At 40.9% G+C, this 18,115-nt stretch overlaps 1 protein-coding gene across 1 annotated transcript in view; it reads right to left on the bottom strand.

Moving 5' to 3' along the window:
- Window positions 1-18,115, bottom strand: part of LOC135713327 (neuronal acetylcholine receptor subunit alpha-7-like) — a 727,825-nt gene that overhangs the window by 10,451 nt on the left and 699,259 nt on the right. Inside the window, exon 8 of the mRNA XM_065236431.1 lies at window positions 13,378-13,464. Coding sequence (XP_065092503.1) covers window positions 13,378-13,464 — 87 coding nt within the window. The remainder of the gene's footprint in view (window positions 1-13,377; window positions 13,465-18,115) is intronic.

Below are 18,115 nucleotides of genomic sequence, written 5' to 3'. Positions count from 1 at the left end.
CAGAAGTGTACTGTAGATTGCGTATGTGGAGTTTGCTTGAAAGGGAAGATGTATCGGGTTTCGTTTCCTAAGCAGTCCCAGAGCAAGTCATCAGCGGTTGGAGATCTGGTGCACTCGGACATTGGTGGTCCGATGGAAGTTGCCACACCCAGCGGCAACCGATTCTACGTTACTATGGTGGATGATTTCAGCGGTTACACTGTAGTGTACCTGTTGAGGGCGAAGTCAGAAGTGGATTTGAAAGTGCGCGAATATTGCAGTATGGTGCAGAACCAGTTCGGACGTTTTCCTCGGGTGATCCTCACGGATGGAGGAGGAGAATATTCAAGTACGTCGTTCAAGAAGTTTCTTGCTGAGAAAGGCATAATTCTGCAGCAAACGGCACCCTATTCGCCGCAGCAGAACGGCAAAGCGGAGAGGAAGAACCGATATGAGGTCGAAATGGTCCGGTGTTTGCTTCTGGAGGCAGGATTATCGAAGAAGTACTGGGGTGAAGCGTTTAACACGGCGAACCACCTGCAGAATCGTCTTCCGTCGTCTGTCATTGAGAAGACACCGTATGAACTGTGGCACGGCAAGAAGCCGTCGTATGTTCATTTGCGTATTTTTGGTTCGGAGGCATACGTGCATGTGCCAAAGGAGAAGCGAAGAAAGCTGGATCCGAAAGCAGTGAAGTTGGTCTTCGTTGGATACGCAGAGGGTCGCAAGGCATACCGTTTCTTGAATCTCGAGAACGATACGATTCTGATCAGCCGTGATGCGAAGTTTGTGGAAGTGCATGAAAAAGAGGTGCCCCACGGGTAGGAAGTTCCAGAAGAAGAACCGTTTCTGTTTCCTGAAAAAGTGAGTGAAGAGGTTATTATATCGCTTGAGGGGAAGAAGATCGAAGAGGTTACTATACCCGAAGCTGTTGAAAGTAGTGATAGTGACGAGGAAGCGGATCCAGAAGAGTTGGACAGTTCGCAGTATACGATCGCGTCTAATGGTGATTCATCGTTCCATGGTTTCCCGTTGGATGAAATCGCTAGGCGGTCTTTGAGGTCATCGAAGGGTGTAGCACCACGTCGCCTGATAGAAGAGATTTTCGTGGCAGGCACGCTTCCCCCAGAGGAGGAGATGGAGCCGAGAACGCTTCAGGAAGCTTTGAGCTGTGGGAAGAGTGCTGAGTGGAGAAAAGCCATGACTGACGAGCTGCGATCTCACGAAGACAACGAAACGTGGGAGTTGGTAAACCTCCCTGCTGGGCGAAAGCCAGTAGGGTGCAAGTGGGTTTACAAGATAAAACGAAATGCTGCTGGAGAAGCTATTAAGCATAAGGCTCGTTTGGTGGCCCAAGGTTTTTGTCAAAAGTATGGTCAAGACTATGACGAGGTCTTCGCACCTGTTATAAAACAGACCACTTTGCGGACGCTTCTGGCGATCGGGACCAAACGGAGCTTGGTACTTAAGCATTTTGATGTGAAGACTGCGTATCTATACGGAAGGTTGGAAGAGGAGATATACATGCGGCAACCAACCGGTTTTGAGATTAAAGGTAAGGAGAAGCAAGTGTGCAAGTTGAAAAGGAGTATTTACGGGCTGAAACAGTCGGCTTGTTGCTGGAATCACTGTCTGCACGCCGTTCTCGAAGTCCTGAATTTCAAGCAAAGCCAGGCTGATCCGTGTCTTTACACGAAGGTTGTAAACGGAAAGCGCGTATACTTGCTTGTCTACGTTGATGATATTTTGATCGGCTGCGAAAGCGAGACGGAGATCGAAAAGATCTATGCGGCCCTGAGTAAGGAGTTCGAGATGACCAACCTAGGAGATGTGAACTATTTCCTGGGGATGGAAATCAAGAAGGAAGATGGTAAGTACGGCATTTCGCTGGAAAGCTACATAGAACGAGTTGCTGAGAGATTCGGCTTCGGTGACGCCAAGAGTGCGAAAACCCCGATGGAGGATGGATTCGTCAAAACCAGAGAGGACAGTTCTCCACTCGAAACAAACACGCAATATCGGAGTCTAATCGGGACACTGTTGTACATCGCAGTCTGTGCGAGACCGGACATTGCTGCTAGTGTGTCCATTTTGGGGAGATGCGTGTGTGCCCCGACGGAAGCCGACTGGGTAGCGGCTAAACGGGTAGTTCGCTACCTGAAAAGTACAAAGAAGTGGCAGTTGAAGTACGGAGATCGTGACGGCAAGTTGATTGGATACTCAGATGCGGACTGGGCGGGTGACTTGAAAACTCGAAAGTCGACGACCGGCATCGTTTTCATGTTAGCAGGAGGAGCCATTTCGTGGACAAGCCGTCTGCAGAATTTCGTCACATTGTCTTCGATGGAATCGGAATACGTGGCGTTGAGCGAGGTGAGCCAAGAGGCTGTTTGGCTTCTGAATTTGTTCGACGACTTCGGTGAACCGTCCTTCAAGCCAGTGACGCTGTGGGATCACAACCAGAGCTGCATTAAGTTCATTGTTTCGGAACGGACGACCAAGCGATCGAGACACACTGAGTGTTTCGTCAAGGAGTTGTGCGATGCAAAGGTACTGGAACTGTTGTATTGCTCTACCGAAGAAATGGCTGCGGATATACTTACCAAGGCGCTTGGACAGGTGATGCTTCGGAAGTTCTCTGCTATGCTGGGATTGACCTGGGACGGGACTTGACAATCGGGTAGCGATTTCGAGCCAATTTTCTGTCAAATCCGAGCCAGTTTCTGATTGGTCGATTTGACAGTAGCAATCGTGGAATAAAAAGGAAACAGGGATCGTATCAATCTGGCTGGCAGTGATGCCGGAGTCAATGTTGACGTCAATGGCGTTGTTAATTGTTTATATTTGCGAAAGGAAAGTTGTGCACTTCCTGTTTTAAGCAATGGATATTGTTGTTGGTTTATGGTTGTTTTTATTGTGTTGAACAAAAATGATGCACAAGCTGCTAAACTGCGGTAGAAACTCCGAATAAAATCCAAATTAAAATAGAATAATATATGACATTCCTGGCATCATTGGTCAACTCCGTCAAACACCACACACAACTTTCCGAAGGGTATTCTTCAAAAACATTAAGAAGAGTGAGAAGCTCGATTGTCAAGTCCCGTCCCGGGGATTGACCGGCGGAGATCGTTGAGGAGGAGTTAGGAGCAACGATCGAGATGCTCTTACCATCAGAGCTGTGCTGTCAAGAATGAAACTTTCTACCTAAACCGACAGCACCGCCTACCTTGTATTTTCTACATTTGTAAAAGCACCATTCAAGTGAGAGCATTGTTGTTGCTAATCCTTAACTAATTAAGTATTTTATTAACTACAGTAGTTCCTCGGATACTTATTTCCACTGAATATATCACGGCCCAATAATTCATGCTTCTGAAAGGTGACAACTTTGGACTGCTCAAGGATACAACCCGAATTATTATTGTAATCCAGCATCCGCTATTGTCAGAGTGACGATGATGAGTAACTTGAAGGACGAAGGAGTCGCCGAGTTTCAAATTCAACGTGAACCAAACTCTTCGCTGAAGAACGATGATAATTTTAGTCTGCACATAATCGAAGACAACATATCAAGAAGACTGGCAACTATTCCATTTTCTCATACGAACGCTATGGGACAGGTACAATCGTGTCATCTGCTAGTCAAAGGTAAATGCTTCGAACGAATTTGATAGCGAAGATTACATCCTCAGAAGAAAGGTTTGTGTATTTGCTCACTTTTCTATGCGTTGCTTTCACCTTCACTTAAGCGCAGCGCTACTGTATCTGTTACTTGGATTCTGTCAAAGTGGCCAGTCTTTTTTTTTAATAATGCCGCATTTAATGTAGAATTAATTAAAACATTTCTTCCCCATACATTTTATTGATGCCTGACTACCAAGAGAGTAAACTATTTTGCCTCTCTCAGCTCTCTCGCACACATGCTAAAGAGCGAACTGTCACCCACTGTTTGTTTATTTTTTGATTCAAGGAAAACGGGTCAGGTTTCCGGATCGTTTAAGTTTAGTTTTACTTGCAAATAAGTGAATCTTCGTTCCGGGCAAAAAAACGAATCTTCGTTCCGGTGCGAGTGGTTGCCACTTTGAAGGACATCGATCATTTACAATAGTGAAGCGCACCGATCTTCGAGGTTAAGCTCAAGCTCCTCTAACAACTTCGCCAAGACCAATCCCGAAAATAGCAATGCGATAGCGACGATGCCTCTCGTTTCGAGTAACGGTTCTAACATTACATCAGCAGCGTGTCATCCAAAGGACATCGAACTAGCCGGGGGGAGGTGGACAACACAACAACAAATACTATCGTAAAGAGAAGCCCCTATAAAATGTCTGCGAAGACAAGTGGAGTTGGAGCAAACGTAACCGCTCAAAGGTGTGGTTCAGCGGGCCAACTACCGTCAAATCGAGCGGCCCGAAGGCCCAGCGAATACGAAGGTATGCCATTATTGCGCTAGCAAAAATATCCTTAATCCTACTGAACGGCTAATGAACTTAACCGTTGCTTATAATTTAAATCCCAGCTTGCACTGGAGTCTGCAAGCAAATATGTACGGAATTCCGAACGACCATCAATACCTCGAGAAGTATATTTACGAGACCACGGTAGATAGACTTAATTTTGTCGATGAGGTATTGGTGATCAATATGGAGGAAATTACTCCAGGACAAAATACATCACCGAAATGGTTCGAGGCGAGAAAATCTGGATTAACGGCCTCCAGAATTAAGGAGGTAATAACAGCCATGCAAACTGCATCGAAGAAAAGCACGGCTTGTAGTATCGTTCCCGCACGTTTCAACTTTAAATGTGCAAATCTTCAAAAATACCGGTGATTGCTTGAAGAACGAAGCACGAGGATATTGCTTTTAAGTGTTTCATAATTATCGATACGTGGAGGCATTATTTAGCGGCATCACCAGATGCCATAAGCGAGTGCGGCAATGAAATTGTTGAAATAAAATGTCTTTATAGCATTCGTTATAGTGAAGCGGTTAAGGTGCCGTTTTTGGATACAGACGGACAATTAAAACCAAATCATAAATATTTTTACCAGTTACAAACGAAGGTTTGCCATTTTGTTGTTTATACTTTAAAAGGAAAACTCCGAGAATTTCACAGAAATTAGGAAAACTTTTCAGAAATTACGTAATCTTCCCAGATATTCCAAAAATATTATAAATATTACGAGTAAATATTCAGAAATCTAGTATTGTTAGAAGATTGATGAATTCTTCTCAAGTATTCGGCCAAATGGCATTTGGCCTCGCATCTGGCCAAATTTAATCTGGACACACTGGTCAAGGGGGAGAATAAAAGAAAGGGTCAACCAATGTAAACGCGTGTGTTTTGATTCAATTCGATAATCTAACCCCTGGTCAAAGATACAACATTTGAAAAGTAAAAAATAAGTAAAAATCCAGAGTGAAAACGGTCCGGAGGTTGATTACATTCGTTCGGAAAATTAAGTGGAACTTGAAATCAAAAGAAAGTAGGCTTCGGGAATTGCGTTTCATCAAAAGCTGCATATAAGCAAATGGTGGAGGAACTGCACGGAAAACAAACTACACGAAAAGGCCTGAAGAGGAGTTTGGAAATGCTTTGACGTTCACGCCAACCCTACTGCTGCGAGTTGTAAACAATACAAGGAGAGAAGAGAAATTTAATAGTGCGCGAAACGGTCTGCATAGTTCAGTCCGTCGGAAGATAAGTAAAAATGGAAAATCCTGCCACGTCTACCCTCCCGAGATTAGATCCCAGTGACACATCGACAGTATGTAATCGCTGGAAGAAGTGGAAACGCTGTTTCGAAATTTTCCTTGAGGTAAACAACGTGACGATACCATCCTGGAAACGCTCGTATATGCTACACTATGCGGGCAGTGATGTTCAGGATATAATTGTCAATCTGCGTGGTGAAGAAGAACTTCCAATACCGGAAGGATCCGATTTGTATAAGGGATCAGTGAAATTACTCGACGACTACTTCCTGCCACTAAAGTGCTTGCCAAGGGAAAGACACATTTTCAGGAACCTCGAGCAAAGTCCTGATGAGTCCGGAAAACGGCAAGGATTGGGAAATTGAAAGGAGTGGTGGTGTCAATTCAGGTAGACCCTACGGTGAAACCAGTTCAGCAGACGCAAAATCGTATTCCAATTCCACTGCAACCGAAAGTCGAGCAGGAGATAGCCAGATTACTAGAACATGATGTAATCGAAAGAGCCCCACGTGATTCTTCGGGGATCTCACGAATCGTCGTTCGACCAAAGCCAGGTAACAACGATGAAATTCGCCGCAGCATCATCCACTGCCAACCTTTGATGACATCGTCCTCCATCTACACAACTGCAAGCTGTTTTCCAAAATCGACCTTAACAAGGCTTTTCATCAACTCGAGTTAGCAGAAGATTCACGACCGATCACTATGCACGATTGTGCTTCCGAAGCGTTCCAAAGCGTAATGGAGCGAGTGTTGGCGGGGATTCCAGGAGTTAAATCATTCATCGACGATGTATTGGTGTTCGGACCGGACAAGGCAAGTCATGACAGAGCGTTGAAAGCTGTGATGGAAAGGCTGGAGGAGAGTGGACTAAACGTCAACATACAGAAATGAGAGTTTTCAAAATCTGAAGTGAAGTTTATGGGACAACAGCTAAGCGACAAAGGCATTAGTCCGGCAGCCGAGAAAGTAGATGCAATCCACAAGTTCCGTAATCCTGAATCCGTGGAAGAACTTCGAAGCTTCTTAGGACTAATCAATTATCTCGGTAAGTTCATCCCTAACTCATCATCTCTGACTGCTCCATTGAGGGAACTACTGTGCAAGGAAAAGCGGTTCAAATGGGAAAAAAATCGAAAAAATCAAGGATGAAGTTGCCAATCCACGGAATCTTGGGTATTATTCGCCACACAATGAAACCATTTTGATCGCTGATGCTAGCCCCGTGGGTTTGAGAGCCGTCTTACTCCAAGAGAAGCAGGGACGAAAAAGAGCTATTTGCTACATTAGTAAGGGATTGTCTCCAGCGGAACAAGCTTACGCACAGAACGACCCGTTTTCCGGCGTCATCCTGCGACGCGCTGGGCTTGATTAGTACCTTCTTTGAAGGGCCCGCTGCTGTCTCATTGGCACGTTTACGCACCATTTGTTTCGTGTTTGCAAGTTCAAGCAAACTTGCCAGAACGCGAGAAGTTATTTCCTTTCGATTGGTATATTTGGATTTTATTTCATCTATAAATGACAAAGTAATAAGCGTTCAAAACCAGATATGGGAATTGTCGCGTTTGTCATTGACGCACGACAAGATACATTAAAAAATGGTCATCCTGGAAAATTCTCATCAAACAACAATTTCTTGTCGCACGACAAGATCACCACGACAAAATCAAGAATCCATCCAGTCACAACTTACTATTCTAGTCATATGTCACTCATTCTGTTCTTTGAGACATAGTACTATAGGTCATTTAAAAAGGAGGATCATGGCAAGAAACCATCCATTCTAAAAAGGAGGACAAATTTAAAAAAGGCCGGAAATAATGTTAATTTCCTTCAATATTGGTATTTCCTATTTCAGAAAAAGTGGGAAACACTGCCAAATACACGTCAATATGCGAGGGGGGCGACTCCTCGGGCGACTCCTCGGGCGACTCCTCGGGCGACTCTATCTAAGATGCAGGAAATTTATTGCTTTGCTGTAGTGAGATGCACTCGCCCTTAATAGATAGAAACACGATTGATTGTGATTTTGAAGATTTCCTACAAAAAGGTGGAGAGCGATGCGAGTAGATGGGTTTAGATGCGAGAGATGAAAAAAGATTTTTCGTAGATTGATTCGCTAGTGTGAGATTTTTCGACCATTTAAAATCGAGATTTAGATGTGTCGCACCCCTCGTCAATATGTATGTATATTTTTGGAATTGGGATGACGTCTAGAGACCAAAAATCAATATCCAGCGCCATATTTGACGAAATCCAAGATGGCGGCTTCCAATTTCAACATAAGTGGGAAAAACTGTCAAATAACCTTCAATATGTATATTTTCGGAATCGGGATGACGTCTAGAGACCGAAAATCGATGTCCAGCGACATCTGGAAATCAAAGATGGTGGCTGCCGATTTCAGAAAAAATGAGAAATACTACCAAATATCCTTCAATATGGGTATTTCTGGAATCGGGATGACGTCTAAGACCAGAAAATCGATGTCCGACGCCGTATTGGAATCCAAGATGGCAGCTTCCAATGTCAGAAAAAGTGGGAAATACTGCCAAATACAAGTCATTGGGATGACGTCTCGAGACCAAAAATCTATATCCAGTGCCATCTTGAAATCCAAGATGGCGGTTTCCGCTTTCAGAAAGGAAATACTACGAAATACCCTTCAATATGTATATTTTCGGAATCGGGATGACGCCTAGAGACCGAAAATCGATGTTCAACGACATTGTTTAATCCAACATGGTGTCTCTCAGATTCTGAAAAACTGTCATATACTCTACAATATGGGTATTTACGGAACGGGTTCGACATGTACATCCCGAAAATATATGTCTGACACTATTTTGTAATCCAATATGGCGGCTCTCAGATTCAGAAAAACTATCAAATTTGGGTATTTTCGGAACATGTACTACGCGTACATCCCAAAAAATCGAGGTCTGACGCCAGATTTGAATCAAAGATGGTGGCAAGTGACTTCAGAAAAACTGTCAAATACCCTATAATATGCGAGGGGGACGACTCTATCTACGATGCAGAAAAGATTGTGTTTTGCTGTGGCTAGCTGCACGCACGCTGAGTAGATAGAAGGAAGATTTATGTCGATTTTGAAGATTTCCAGCAAAAAGATGATGAGCGATGCAAGTAGATGCGACAAATGAACGATGATTTTTCGAAGATTGATTCGCTAGTGTGAGATTTTTTGAGCATCTAGAATTGAGATTTAGATGTGTCGCCCCTCTCGATAATATGGTTATTTTCGGAATTGGGTCGACCTGTACATCCCGAAAATTGATGTCCGACGCCATTTTGTAATGCAAGATGGCGGCCATTGACTTTAGAAAAACTGTCAAATATCCAACAATACAGATTTTTTTAGACGACATGTTGCTGCCGAATATCAATGTCCGACACCATTTTGAAATCCAGGATGACGGCTTACGGTTTCAGCAAAATATATAAATACAGTCGAATACCCTTCAATATGAGTATTTTTGGAAAAAGGAATGACGTCTAGAGAATTACATCTAGAAATAGAAAATGAGTGACCTGAAATCCAAAATGGCAGCTACAGGATACAGGAAAAGTTGAAAATACTGTCGAATACCCATTTTACCTACCTTCTGGTTGCAGATAAACTGGATAGTAATGTTAAATACCTCCATCATATGGGTATATTTTGAATGAGGACGATTTGTAGAGACTCAAAATCGATGTCCGACGCAATTTTGGAATCTAAGATGGCAGTCCTGTTAGAAAAAACTGGCAAATACCCTTCAATAGACGGAAAATTGATGGCTGACGCCATTTCTGCATTCCAATTTTCGGCATCTGCACGCCGTCTTTGAGCCGAAAATATCCATACTGCAAAGTATTTCAAGCTGAACTTTGCATTAGGTCCTAAGTAACATTGACAGATTCTCTTCATCGGCTTTCTCTTTGTATCCCCATGGCCATGTCAATACTTTCCCATATATTTTCAGCACACAGATCGATAAAAGAAGCTTTTATCTAGCATCCAATACGACAAACATAACAAAAACCGGTTTTGTGCTCAAGTTATTATCGAAAGTGGCAGTATTTCCCACTTTTTCTGAAATTGGAAGCCGCCATCTTGGATTTCAAGAAGGCGCTGGAAATCGATTTTTGGTCTCTAGACGTCATCCTGATTCCGAAAATATACATATTGATGGGTATTTGGCAATATTTCCCACTTTTTCTGAAACCGGAAGCCGCCATCTTGGATTTAAAAAAATTAAACTGGAAGCTGCCATCTTGGCTTCGGAAATCGATTTTCGGGTTTTAAACGTCATCCCGATTCCGAAAATAAACATTTTGAAGGGTATTTGGTAGTATTTCCCACTTTTTCTTAAATTGGCAGCCGCCGTCTTTAATTTCCAGATGGCGCTGGACATCGATTTTCGGTCTCTAGACGTCATCCCGCAATTTACGTATTTGGCAGTATTTACCACTTTTTTTCTAAAACCGGACGCCACCATCTTTGATTCCAAACATCGATTTTCGGCAGCTTCCAGTTGTGTCCGTTCCAAAAATACCCATCACTGCAAACACGAAGTTCAGCGCCAAGATTCAAGCTACTTCGAGTCAGAGGTGAAATCACTTCAAAACAACACAATTCCAGTTATTTCTATGTTGTTATGTCTCGCATGCAAAGCGACATGCATTTACTAGAAAACGACCAGCGGCAGTTTTGTCGCGACAGAATGGAAGAATGACATGACAGACTTTTTTCGTTAATAACCATGTCGACAGTTTCCGTCATCTTGTCGTCCGACGTACGTGAAACAACTAAGTCGTTCTGGAAAAAGTCACGCAACAGATGTTTCGTGACCAAATGAGAGAAAGACAAGAATAGAAAATGTTTCGTTGAGAGACGGCCCAGTAGATCAGTCTTTCAAGTAGAAGTATGTTGCATCGTGCTTGTCAGATGAGTGCTGACTTTTTTTGTTGTCGTTGTTACATAGTTTATCGTCATGAGGTTGACAATTCCCAAGCCTGTTCAAAACCTTACACCTTTTTATGACGATAGAAATTTTAGATTTTCGATTTAGAATTTGGTCGCACAATGTAGGTAATTTCTCGAAGGGAAAATAAAGATCAAAAATTATTCGTCAGCTTTTCGGATGAATTTTCTAACCTTTCGTGGAATTCCTCTCATCATGTCTTGCACAGTAGTTCTGTCAACCTCATCTACCATCCTTTTCCATCATTTCTCCAAATCAGATGGTGTTTTGATTGTTTTGCCACATTTCTTCAATTTGCGCTTGATAATTATCCAACATTTTTCAATGGGACGAAAATCTGGACAATTTGGTGGATTGATACTTTTCTCAATAAAACCGACATTATTCTGCTTATACCATTCTATGACATCGCGGCTGTGATGGCAGCTAGCTAAGTCAGGCCAGAACTTTACGGGACCTTTGTGTGATTGAATGAACGGCAAAATTATGTTCTGGAGACACTCCTCCTTGTAAAGTTGTCCATTCATAGTCGCTCCAGTGATGAAAACCTTTGTTTTCTTTCCTCAGATGTCTTGCCAAATCATCAACTTGCGAGCGAAGTTATCTGCAAAGACAAATTTGAATTTATCCGGAACATCCATCCCCCTAAAGTTTAGCAAATTAAAAATTTTGGCCCGGGATTTGTCCAAAGTCCATTTTTAGGTAAGTTCCATCGTCCATCAACATGTGAGTGTGCAGAATTTTTTCACGTCTGTCACTTTCCATCTTCGATAACTTTTGAATAAGTATATGAATCCTGATGACTACTAAATAAACAGTCCTTCCGGATCAAAACGCTGTCAATAGTTTATTCATACGACAACTAGAGGCGCTACAGTAATTAAAAAGAAGCGGATAAATACTAACTGGAACAGACTTTACCTCAAATACCTTCCCGTAAGACGTAAGTACGTCAAAAATATCAATAAATTTACTATGATTTTTCAAATATTTACATGGGAATTCCATAACGGTCATTTTCTTAATGCCTACTTTTTCCATATGGGACTGATATGGGATTATAGTCAGTTTAATACACACCAAATTTTGAATTCGCCTTCCAGCACTTTGAATTGCTGAATAATGTTCAGTAAAACGATTTTTTACTGGATACCAGCAACGCTTAGTTTGAAGTGCTAGAAATCAGTAAAAGTATTTTTATTGCTGGAAACCAGTAAAATATGCAAGTGCTATCTGTCAGTTGGACTTATACTTTTTCACGTGATTCACAGGTAAACAGTTGTGAAAATCAGGTAGCAATATTATTGATACAGTATATATCTAAATCATATATCTTCGAGACTGGTAAGATCCTCATGAAAGTAAGTTAAAATTTACTCTATTATGAATGTATCTTTTCCAGATGCCGCCTGAAGCAGGTCCGAAAATGATCATCGGCAGATTCCTTGCCTGGTGAACTCAATAGACTTTCATTGTGTTAATTCCAAAAAAAAACATCAATCAACCGTATCATAAAATGCGCAGCAATATGAATAAATACATAAAACAGGTTCTTGTAAATCAATAATCTATACATTTATTTAAAAAATAAACAAAACAAAACATTGCTGAAAATCCAGGAAAATCCTGCTGCTGATAATCCAGCAAAGTAACTGTCACACTGGATTGCTGAAAGGTCAGCAAAGTTCATTTTTGCTGGATGGATTGCTGGAAATCCAGCTCGGCAAAATCCAGCAAAATTTTGCTGATTTCCAGCGAAATTAAAATAGTGTGTACGTATTAATGGATCAATGAAAATGCTGAGGTTTTGACAGAACTATGCTGCGGCTACCACAGTATTTTACATTTGATCGTCCATATACAGTAGCACCAACAGCATGCTGTGGTGGGTTCAAAACTCGACCATCTAAAATGATCAATTACTATGTACCACGCGTCTCCATGCGGTAGCGTGACATTGTCACACAAAATAAGCAAGCTTGTGGATAAATTATCTCTCACCAGAGCAAATAAAGATGTACAGATGTAGAACCTGAAGAATCGATTTTATGGCTATTGTTTCGTGTTGCAACGTCTCAATTCCAATCATTTCACCTACCATGAAGGATTCACCCTTATACTCACTCCCAAGCACCGTTCCACTGCACAAAAAAAAAAGATTTCTTTTCACACGTAATAAAACTTCCAGCAAGCGAACAACGAACCAGCAGCGAGCAAAAAGCGTTAAATAATTGATCAGATCACCGTGGTTGGCCCCTAAATTGATTGGCGGAGTTTTATTAGCTTTTCTCCGCCACTTACCGAGAGAGTAATATACCTTACACATGTGGTGCTTTTCCATGACGTGTTATTCTAACCCGATAGAGAAAGTTTTACCCACTTAACCTGAATCTACTCAACTCTTGGGGGAAAATCAACTTCATCCCACCGATCTCAAGCCAGAAGAATATTGAATTGTGTCCTGGCAATATGCGTTAATTAATTTGTGCTTCGCTTCGGTGGGATTTTGGTTTATTCGAAGCAAAAGGGCCTCCATCACACAGGGGAGCAATTGTTGCGAACTTTTCCCATCATACCACAGAGGCGTGTGCCAATGGACACCACTTGGGATAGCTATGTTTCAATATAGCTTCGTCGAGATTCTTTAAAACATATATAGTTATGTACGTAGGATTTAACATAAGTCTTACCTAGCAGAGGCACAGCATCCGAAGTGGCCGGCATGGTTTCCGCCACCATGTTAAGGAAGACAGTAAGTGACAGCAGAATGGTGACTCCTATGAAATAAAGAAAGAGGAAAAAAAATGTTGAAAATCATTAATCAAACTGCTGAAAATGATAAATGATGTCGTGTACCGGTAATGAACTCGGACCCGCAGGTGGTAAATCTACTTCCCCTAACGAATGTACGTCACGTCGCGGGTAACTATGAAAACAATGGATTTTTAGCTACAAGCACAGAAAAGCCACAGTTGACTTATCCTGTCAGGCGGGGCTGATTCTGTTGTTTTTGTCTTTTTCTGCGGTCATTGTCCGCTCACTCCACGTGTTCAGTTGGCCGCAACTGAAAAAGCTCTCATTTCACCACCTGCCGCACCGCATCGTCCGGTTTCCGTCGAAATCGGGTGTGATGTTGCAAATAGTAATTATGGAAATTAAACCGAAATTAATTCTGGGTTATGTTTCGCCGGACAGCAACTCACGAAAAACCAAGTTGCGTGTTTTTGCTTCTACAGAATGCGGTTCAACTTTCTGGTCGTCCGGTTTTTATTGTGCAGAGAATTCAGGTAGCTCTGGGACCGGTAGATACGTGCTTTGAAACATGCCTAACAACTTGCTTTGTCTCGAAATCTGGAGCCTCAAAAATTTTGTTTACGTTGCAATCAACCTAATTTGTGTTTACCCGGCTTCGGATTCGGACAATGACTACGACAAAAACCAGCAGTAGGTCATGATTTCTGCGCTATTGAAGCAGTACCTACCTACCGAGCTACTAGATTTGCTACATTTTTCGTTCTGTTTACGACCGGAATCATCACAACAGAAGCCCACTTTTACGACGGTTTGGTATTTTTTTTTCAACCTGTGTGCCAGAACTGAACGCCACATCCTGCCACTGACTGTTGGTAGCCGTTTTCAGTTTGTATTACTTTTCGACCGGTTTTGCACGTGCTAGGGTGGGTGCGGCGTGCCGGTGGACTAATGGAATCACACATGATGAGGATGCGGTCGTAAAAAAAGGTTCTCTCGGTTGTGTTGGGATTTTTAATACCTGTAAACTCTGAATTAGACATTCTAGGAAACATACGCACTGGGGGTTGTAGAACTTGCTGTTGTTGTTGTTGTTGATGATGCAGACGAGTTGATTCAGGGAATGAATTGTTTTCGTCCTTGTTTTCGTTGCTTTTCTCGAGTTTTGCGAGCAGTTTTTAAGTGGAGTTTTGGGAGCACTCTTTCTGCTGTTTGTTGTTACTCGTACCTATTATAGTTAATTTTCCGAACAAGAATGATGATTGGATGAACCGGGGAGCTCTGGTTCGGATAATTAAATGCTTTGTTGCGGATGAGCTCCTTGGTTTTTATGCTTCGTTTGCTGTTCAACTAGCATTCCACATTCCACTCTGTGTTCTGAACTAGCTTGTTAATTGGATGTTTGAAATTTTATCTGCATTTACCATTCGATTGGTAGATTTCCATTTAAACTCAAGGTTTAAAGTGAACTTCGTTCCCTGCAGTTTCACTGCGTGACCATACACTGTCGATGATAATGCTGTACTCAACAGTGAATTTCCAAATAGCCGTATCTGCTTCTTAGCTCATTCACGCAAAATAAATCTACGATAATGTTGGGGATATACCTGTGCGCCTCCACACCACGCCGCCGGCACACCCGGCACTTTAGCACACGCCGCTGCCGCTGATGAATTTTAGTCGGCTCACAGCCGTTATAATTTCTCGCGCAACACGAGAAAAGGGCCTGTTGATCGATTCTCTCTTCATCGATTTTCTCTTTCGCGAATAAACCGACAGCAAATGAATTTTCCATTGAGTGTGTTGTTTCAGGAGCAAGCTAAAGGTACGCTTAGACTATCTGATTTGTTGGTCTGATTCGAGCGGACTGCTCGATAATTTTGTCGGATGCAATGTTCGGATGCGTGCACACTTTTTCGACATGATGATTAGATTTGACGTTTGATTTATCAAACGAAATAGATTTTTGGTTTAATTTTCATTCGCCTCATTCAGCAAAATAACCGGAAGGGAGGTGAAAATAATGAGTTTTTGTTTTCTAAAATTTCACGGATTTGAACTGCTGAAGAATGCTTGATTTGTGTTTTGATTAACCGATTTAACTATTCAATATTGTCCTGCGTTTGATTTGACTGATTTTTATTTACGATTTATTTATGATTGGCCAAAATATGCTGTAATGGCTTTGATGATGACATAGTCAACAAATCAGTGTTTATATAATACTAGGCATGTACTATATAAGAATAAGTATGACAGGCAGCAGGTTTGAGATCTAACTAAGATTTTTTTAGAGCTTCAGAGAGGTTCGGAGATCTACTAAGAAATGTGTAGAGCTTCAGAGTAGTTCGTAGATCTTGAAAACAGAGCTTAAGAAAATTTTAAGAAATTTCAAGAAATTTGCAGAAATTCAGAAAAAATCACAAGAGTTTTGGTAGATCTTCAGATAAATTTTCAAAAATTCAAGCAAGCTAAAATAATTTCAGACCAATTTGTAAAATTGTAAGCGAAATTTTGCAAATCTTCTGGGAAATTCGCAGAACGTCAGACAAGTTCAAGAATCTATGAAAACTTTCACAGAAGTTTAGAGATCGACTGAAAATTATTAAACATCAGAAAAAGTTCGTAGATCTTCAGAACAAAGCTTCAGAACTTCTGAAAAAATCGCAAGAATGGTCATAGATCTTCAGATAAATTTGAAGACCTCCATGAAAGTGTGCAGGTTTTCTGATACATTTTTAGAATCTCAGAAATTTTAATGGATCTCCAATGAAATTTGCTGAACTTCAGGGAAGTTTGGCGATTTAAAAAAATATATTGATACTATTCCAGGGAAATTTGTCGATCATGAGAGAAATATTTAAAACTTCAAGGAAGCTTAAATTTTAAGATAAATTTTGAGAACTTGAGGTAATTTAAAAGATCTCCGGAGAAATTTTCAGATCTTCAGGGTAGCCCGTAATTCGTAGATCTTTAGAATAGAACTACGCAGCTTCAGACTACTTTCTTTCGTCTTCTTCGCATTTCAAGCTTATTGCATATCGCATATTAGCTTATTGCGTGCTCTCAACTTAGTGTTCTAGATGCACTTCCACAGAGCTTTCGATGCCTGTACCATTTTTGCATTTGTATAATTGTGTGGCAAGTCCAATCATACTTCTATGCCCAGGGAAGTCGAGAAATTTTCCAACCCGAAAAATTCCTAGACCGGACCGGGAATTGAACCCAGCCATCTCCAGCATGGTCTTGCTTTGTAGCTGTGCCTTTACCGACTGAGCTAAGGGAGGCCCCCGACAACTTTACAGAACTTTAAATATATTTGCAGAACTTTGCAGGAGTATATATTAAGAGAAATATTCAGAACTGCAAGCAATTTTGCAGATCTTCAGAGACATTCAGTGGTTCAGAAAACTTCACAGTTTTAGAAAAATTTGAGACCTTCAGAAAAATTCGTAAAGACAAAAAAGTACTTCAATTCTAAAAACAATTCTCAGCAAAGTAAAGTCCAAGATTTTGCAGAATTCCATGGAAGTTGGAAAAAGATAGATCTGAAGAACTTCAAAGAAGTCCGTAGACTTTAAGAGAAGTCTGTAGAACTTCAGAAAGTTTGTACATTTTTAGAAAAAAAAAATCAAAACTTTAGCAAAACTCACAGAACTTTGGGAATGTTATTATCTTTAGAAGTATTTATACAACTTCGTAAATCTTCAGAGAAATGGTGAAAACTTTAGCGAAGTTCAAATAATTTCTTATAATTTGTAGAGCTTTGGGGTATTTCAAAGAATTTCAGGTAAATCTGCAGAACTTTATGGCAGTCCAAGAATCCACAAAGAAATTTACAGAAATTTAGAGAAGTTCAGAGATCTACTGAGAAATTTACTGAACTTCATGGCAGTTTGTAGATCTTCAGAGCAGAAATACAGTACTTAAGAAAATTTTACTGAATTTTATAGAAATTTTAGGAACTTCAGAAAAGTTTAGAGGGTAGATCGTAAATCTACTAAAAAATCAGCAGATGTTTAAAAAAAACAGAATTTTATTAAGGTTCTTGTATTTTGAGGAAACTTTACAGAGCTTCAGAGAACTTCCTAAAACTTCCGGGAAGCTCAAAATTTTCTAGGTAAATTTTTAAATAGTTTTAGGGAATTGTGTAGATGTCCCGAGATATTTGCCGATATTCATTGAATCATGAAAATCTGCAGAGAAAATTACAGAACTTTAGAGAAGTTCGTAGATTTTTAGAAATTTATTGAATGTCAGAGATAATTGTTGATCTTTAAGGATCTTTTAAGATTTCTAGAGAAATTTGCAGAATTTTTGAAGAGCACACAGAACTTCAAAGAAATCTGCAGAACTATCGAGAAATGTACAGATCTTCAGCAAAGATTTTTGATCTTCAAAGATATTTTACCAGAAAACAGAAACAATACTTGAGGGACGTCCGAGGGTTTTCAGAGAAATATGCAGAATTGAGTTCTTAACAGCAATTTTCAGAACTCAAGGAATCATGTAGATCTATAGAGAACTTTTCCCAATAGCTTCGTCTTCATATCTAAGTTCTTGAAGCACAAGATGAGCCAGATCCCTGCCGGTGTTCTTCCTGAGCAACCATTTCCACAAAAGTTCACCTTATCCTTCTAATTTTATTTAAAATAATAAATGCAAATACGCCTCCCG

Source organism: Ochlerotatus camptorhynchus, unplaced genomic scaffold (genome assembly GCF_037179485.1).
Source record: "Ochlerotatus camptorhynchus isolate MF236.1 unplaced genomic scaffold, CSIRO-AGI_Acam_v1.1 ptg000550l, whole genome shotgun sequence".
In the NCBI taxonomy this organism is placed as follows: domain Eukaryota; kingdom Metazoa; phylum Arthropoda; class Insecta; order Diptera; family Culicidae; genus Ochlerotatus; species Ochlerotatus camptorhynchus.
This window is presented reverse-complemented; position numbering and strand designations above follow the sequence as displayed.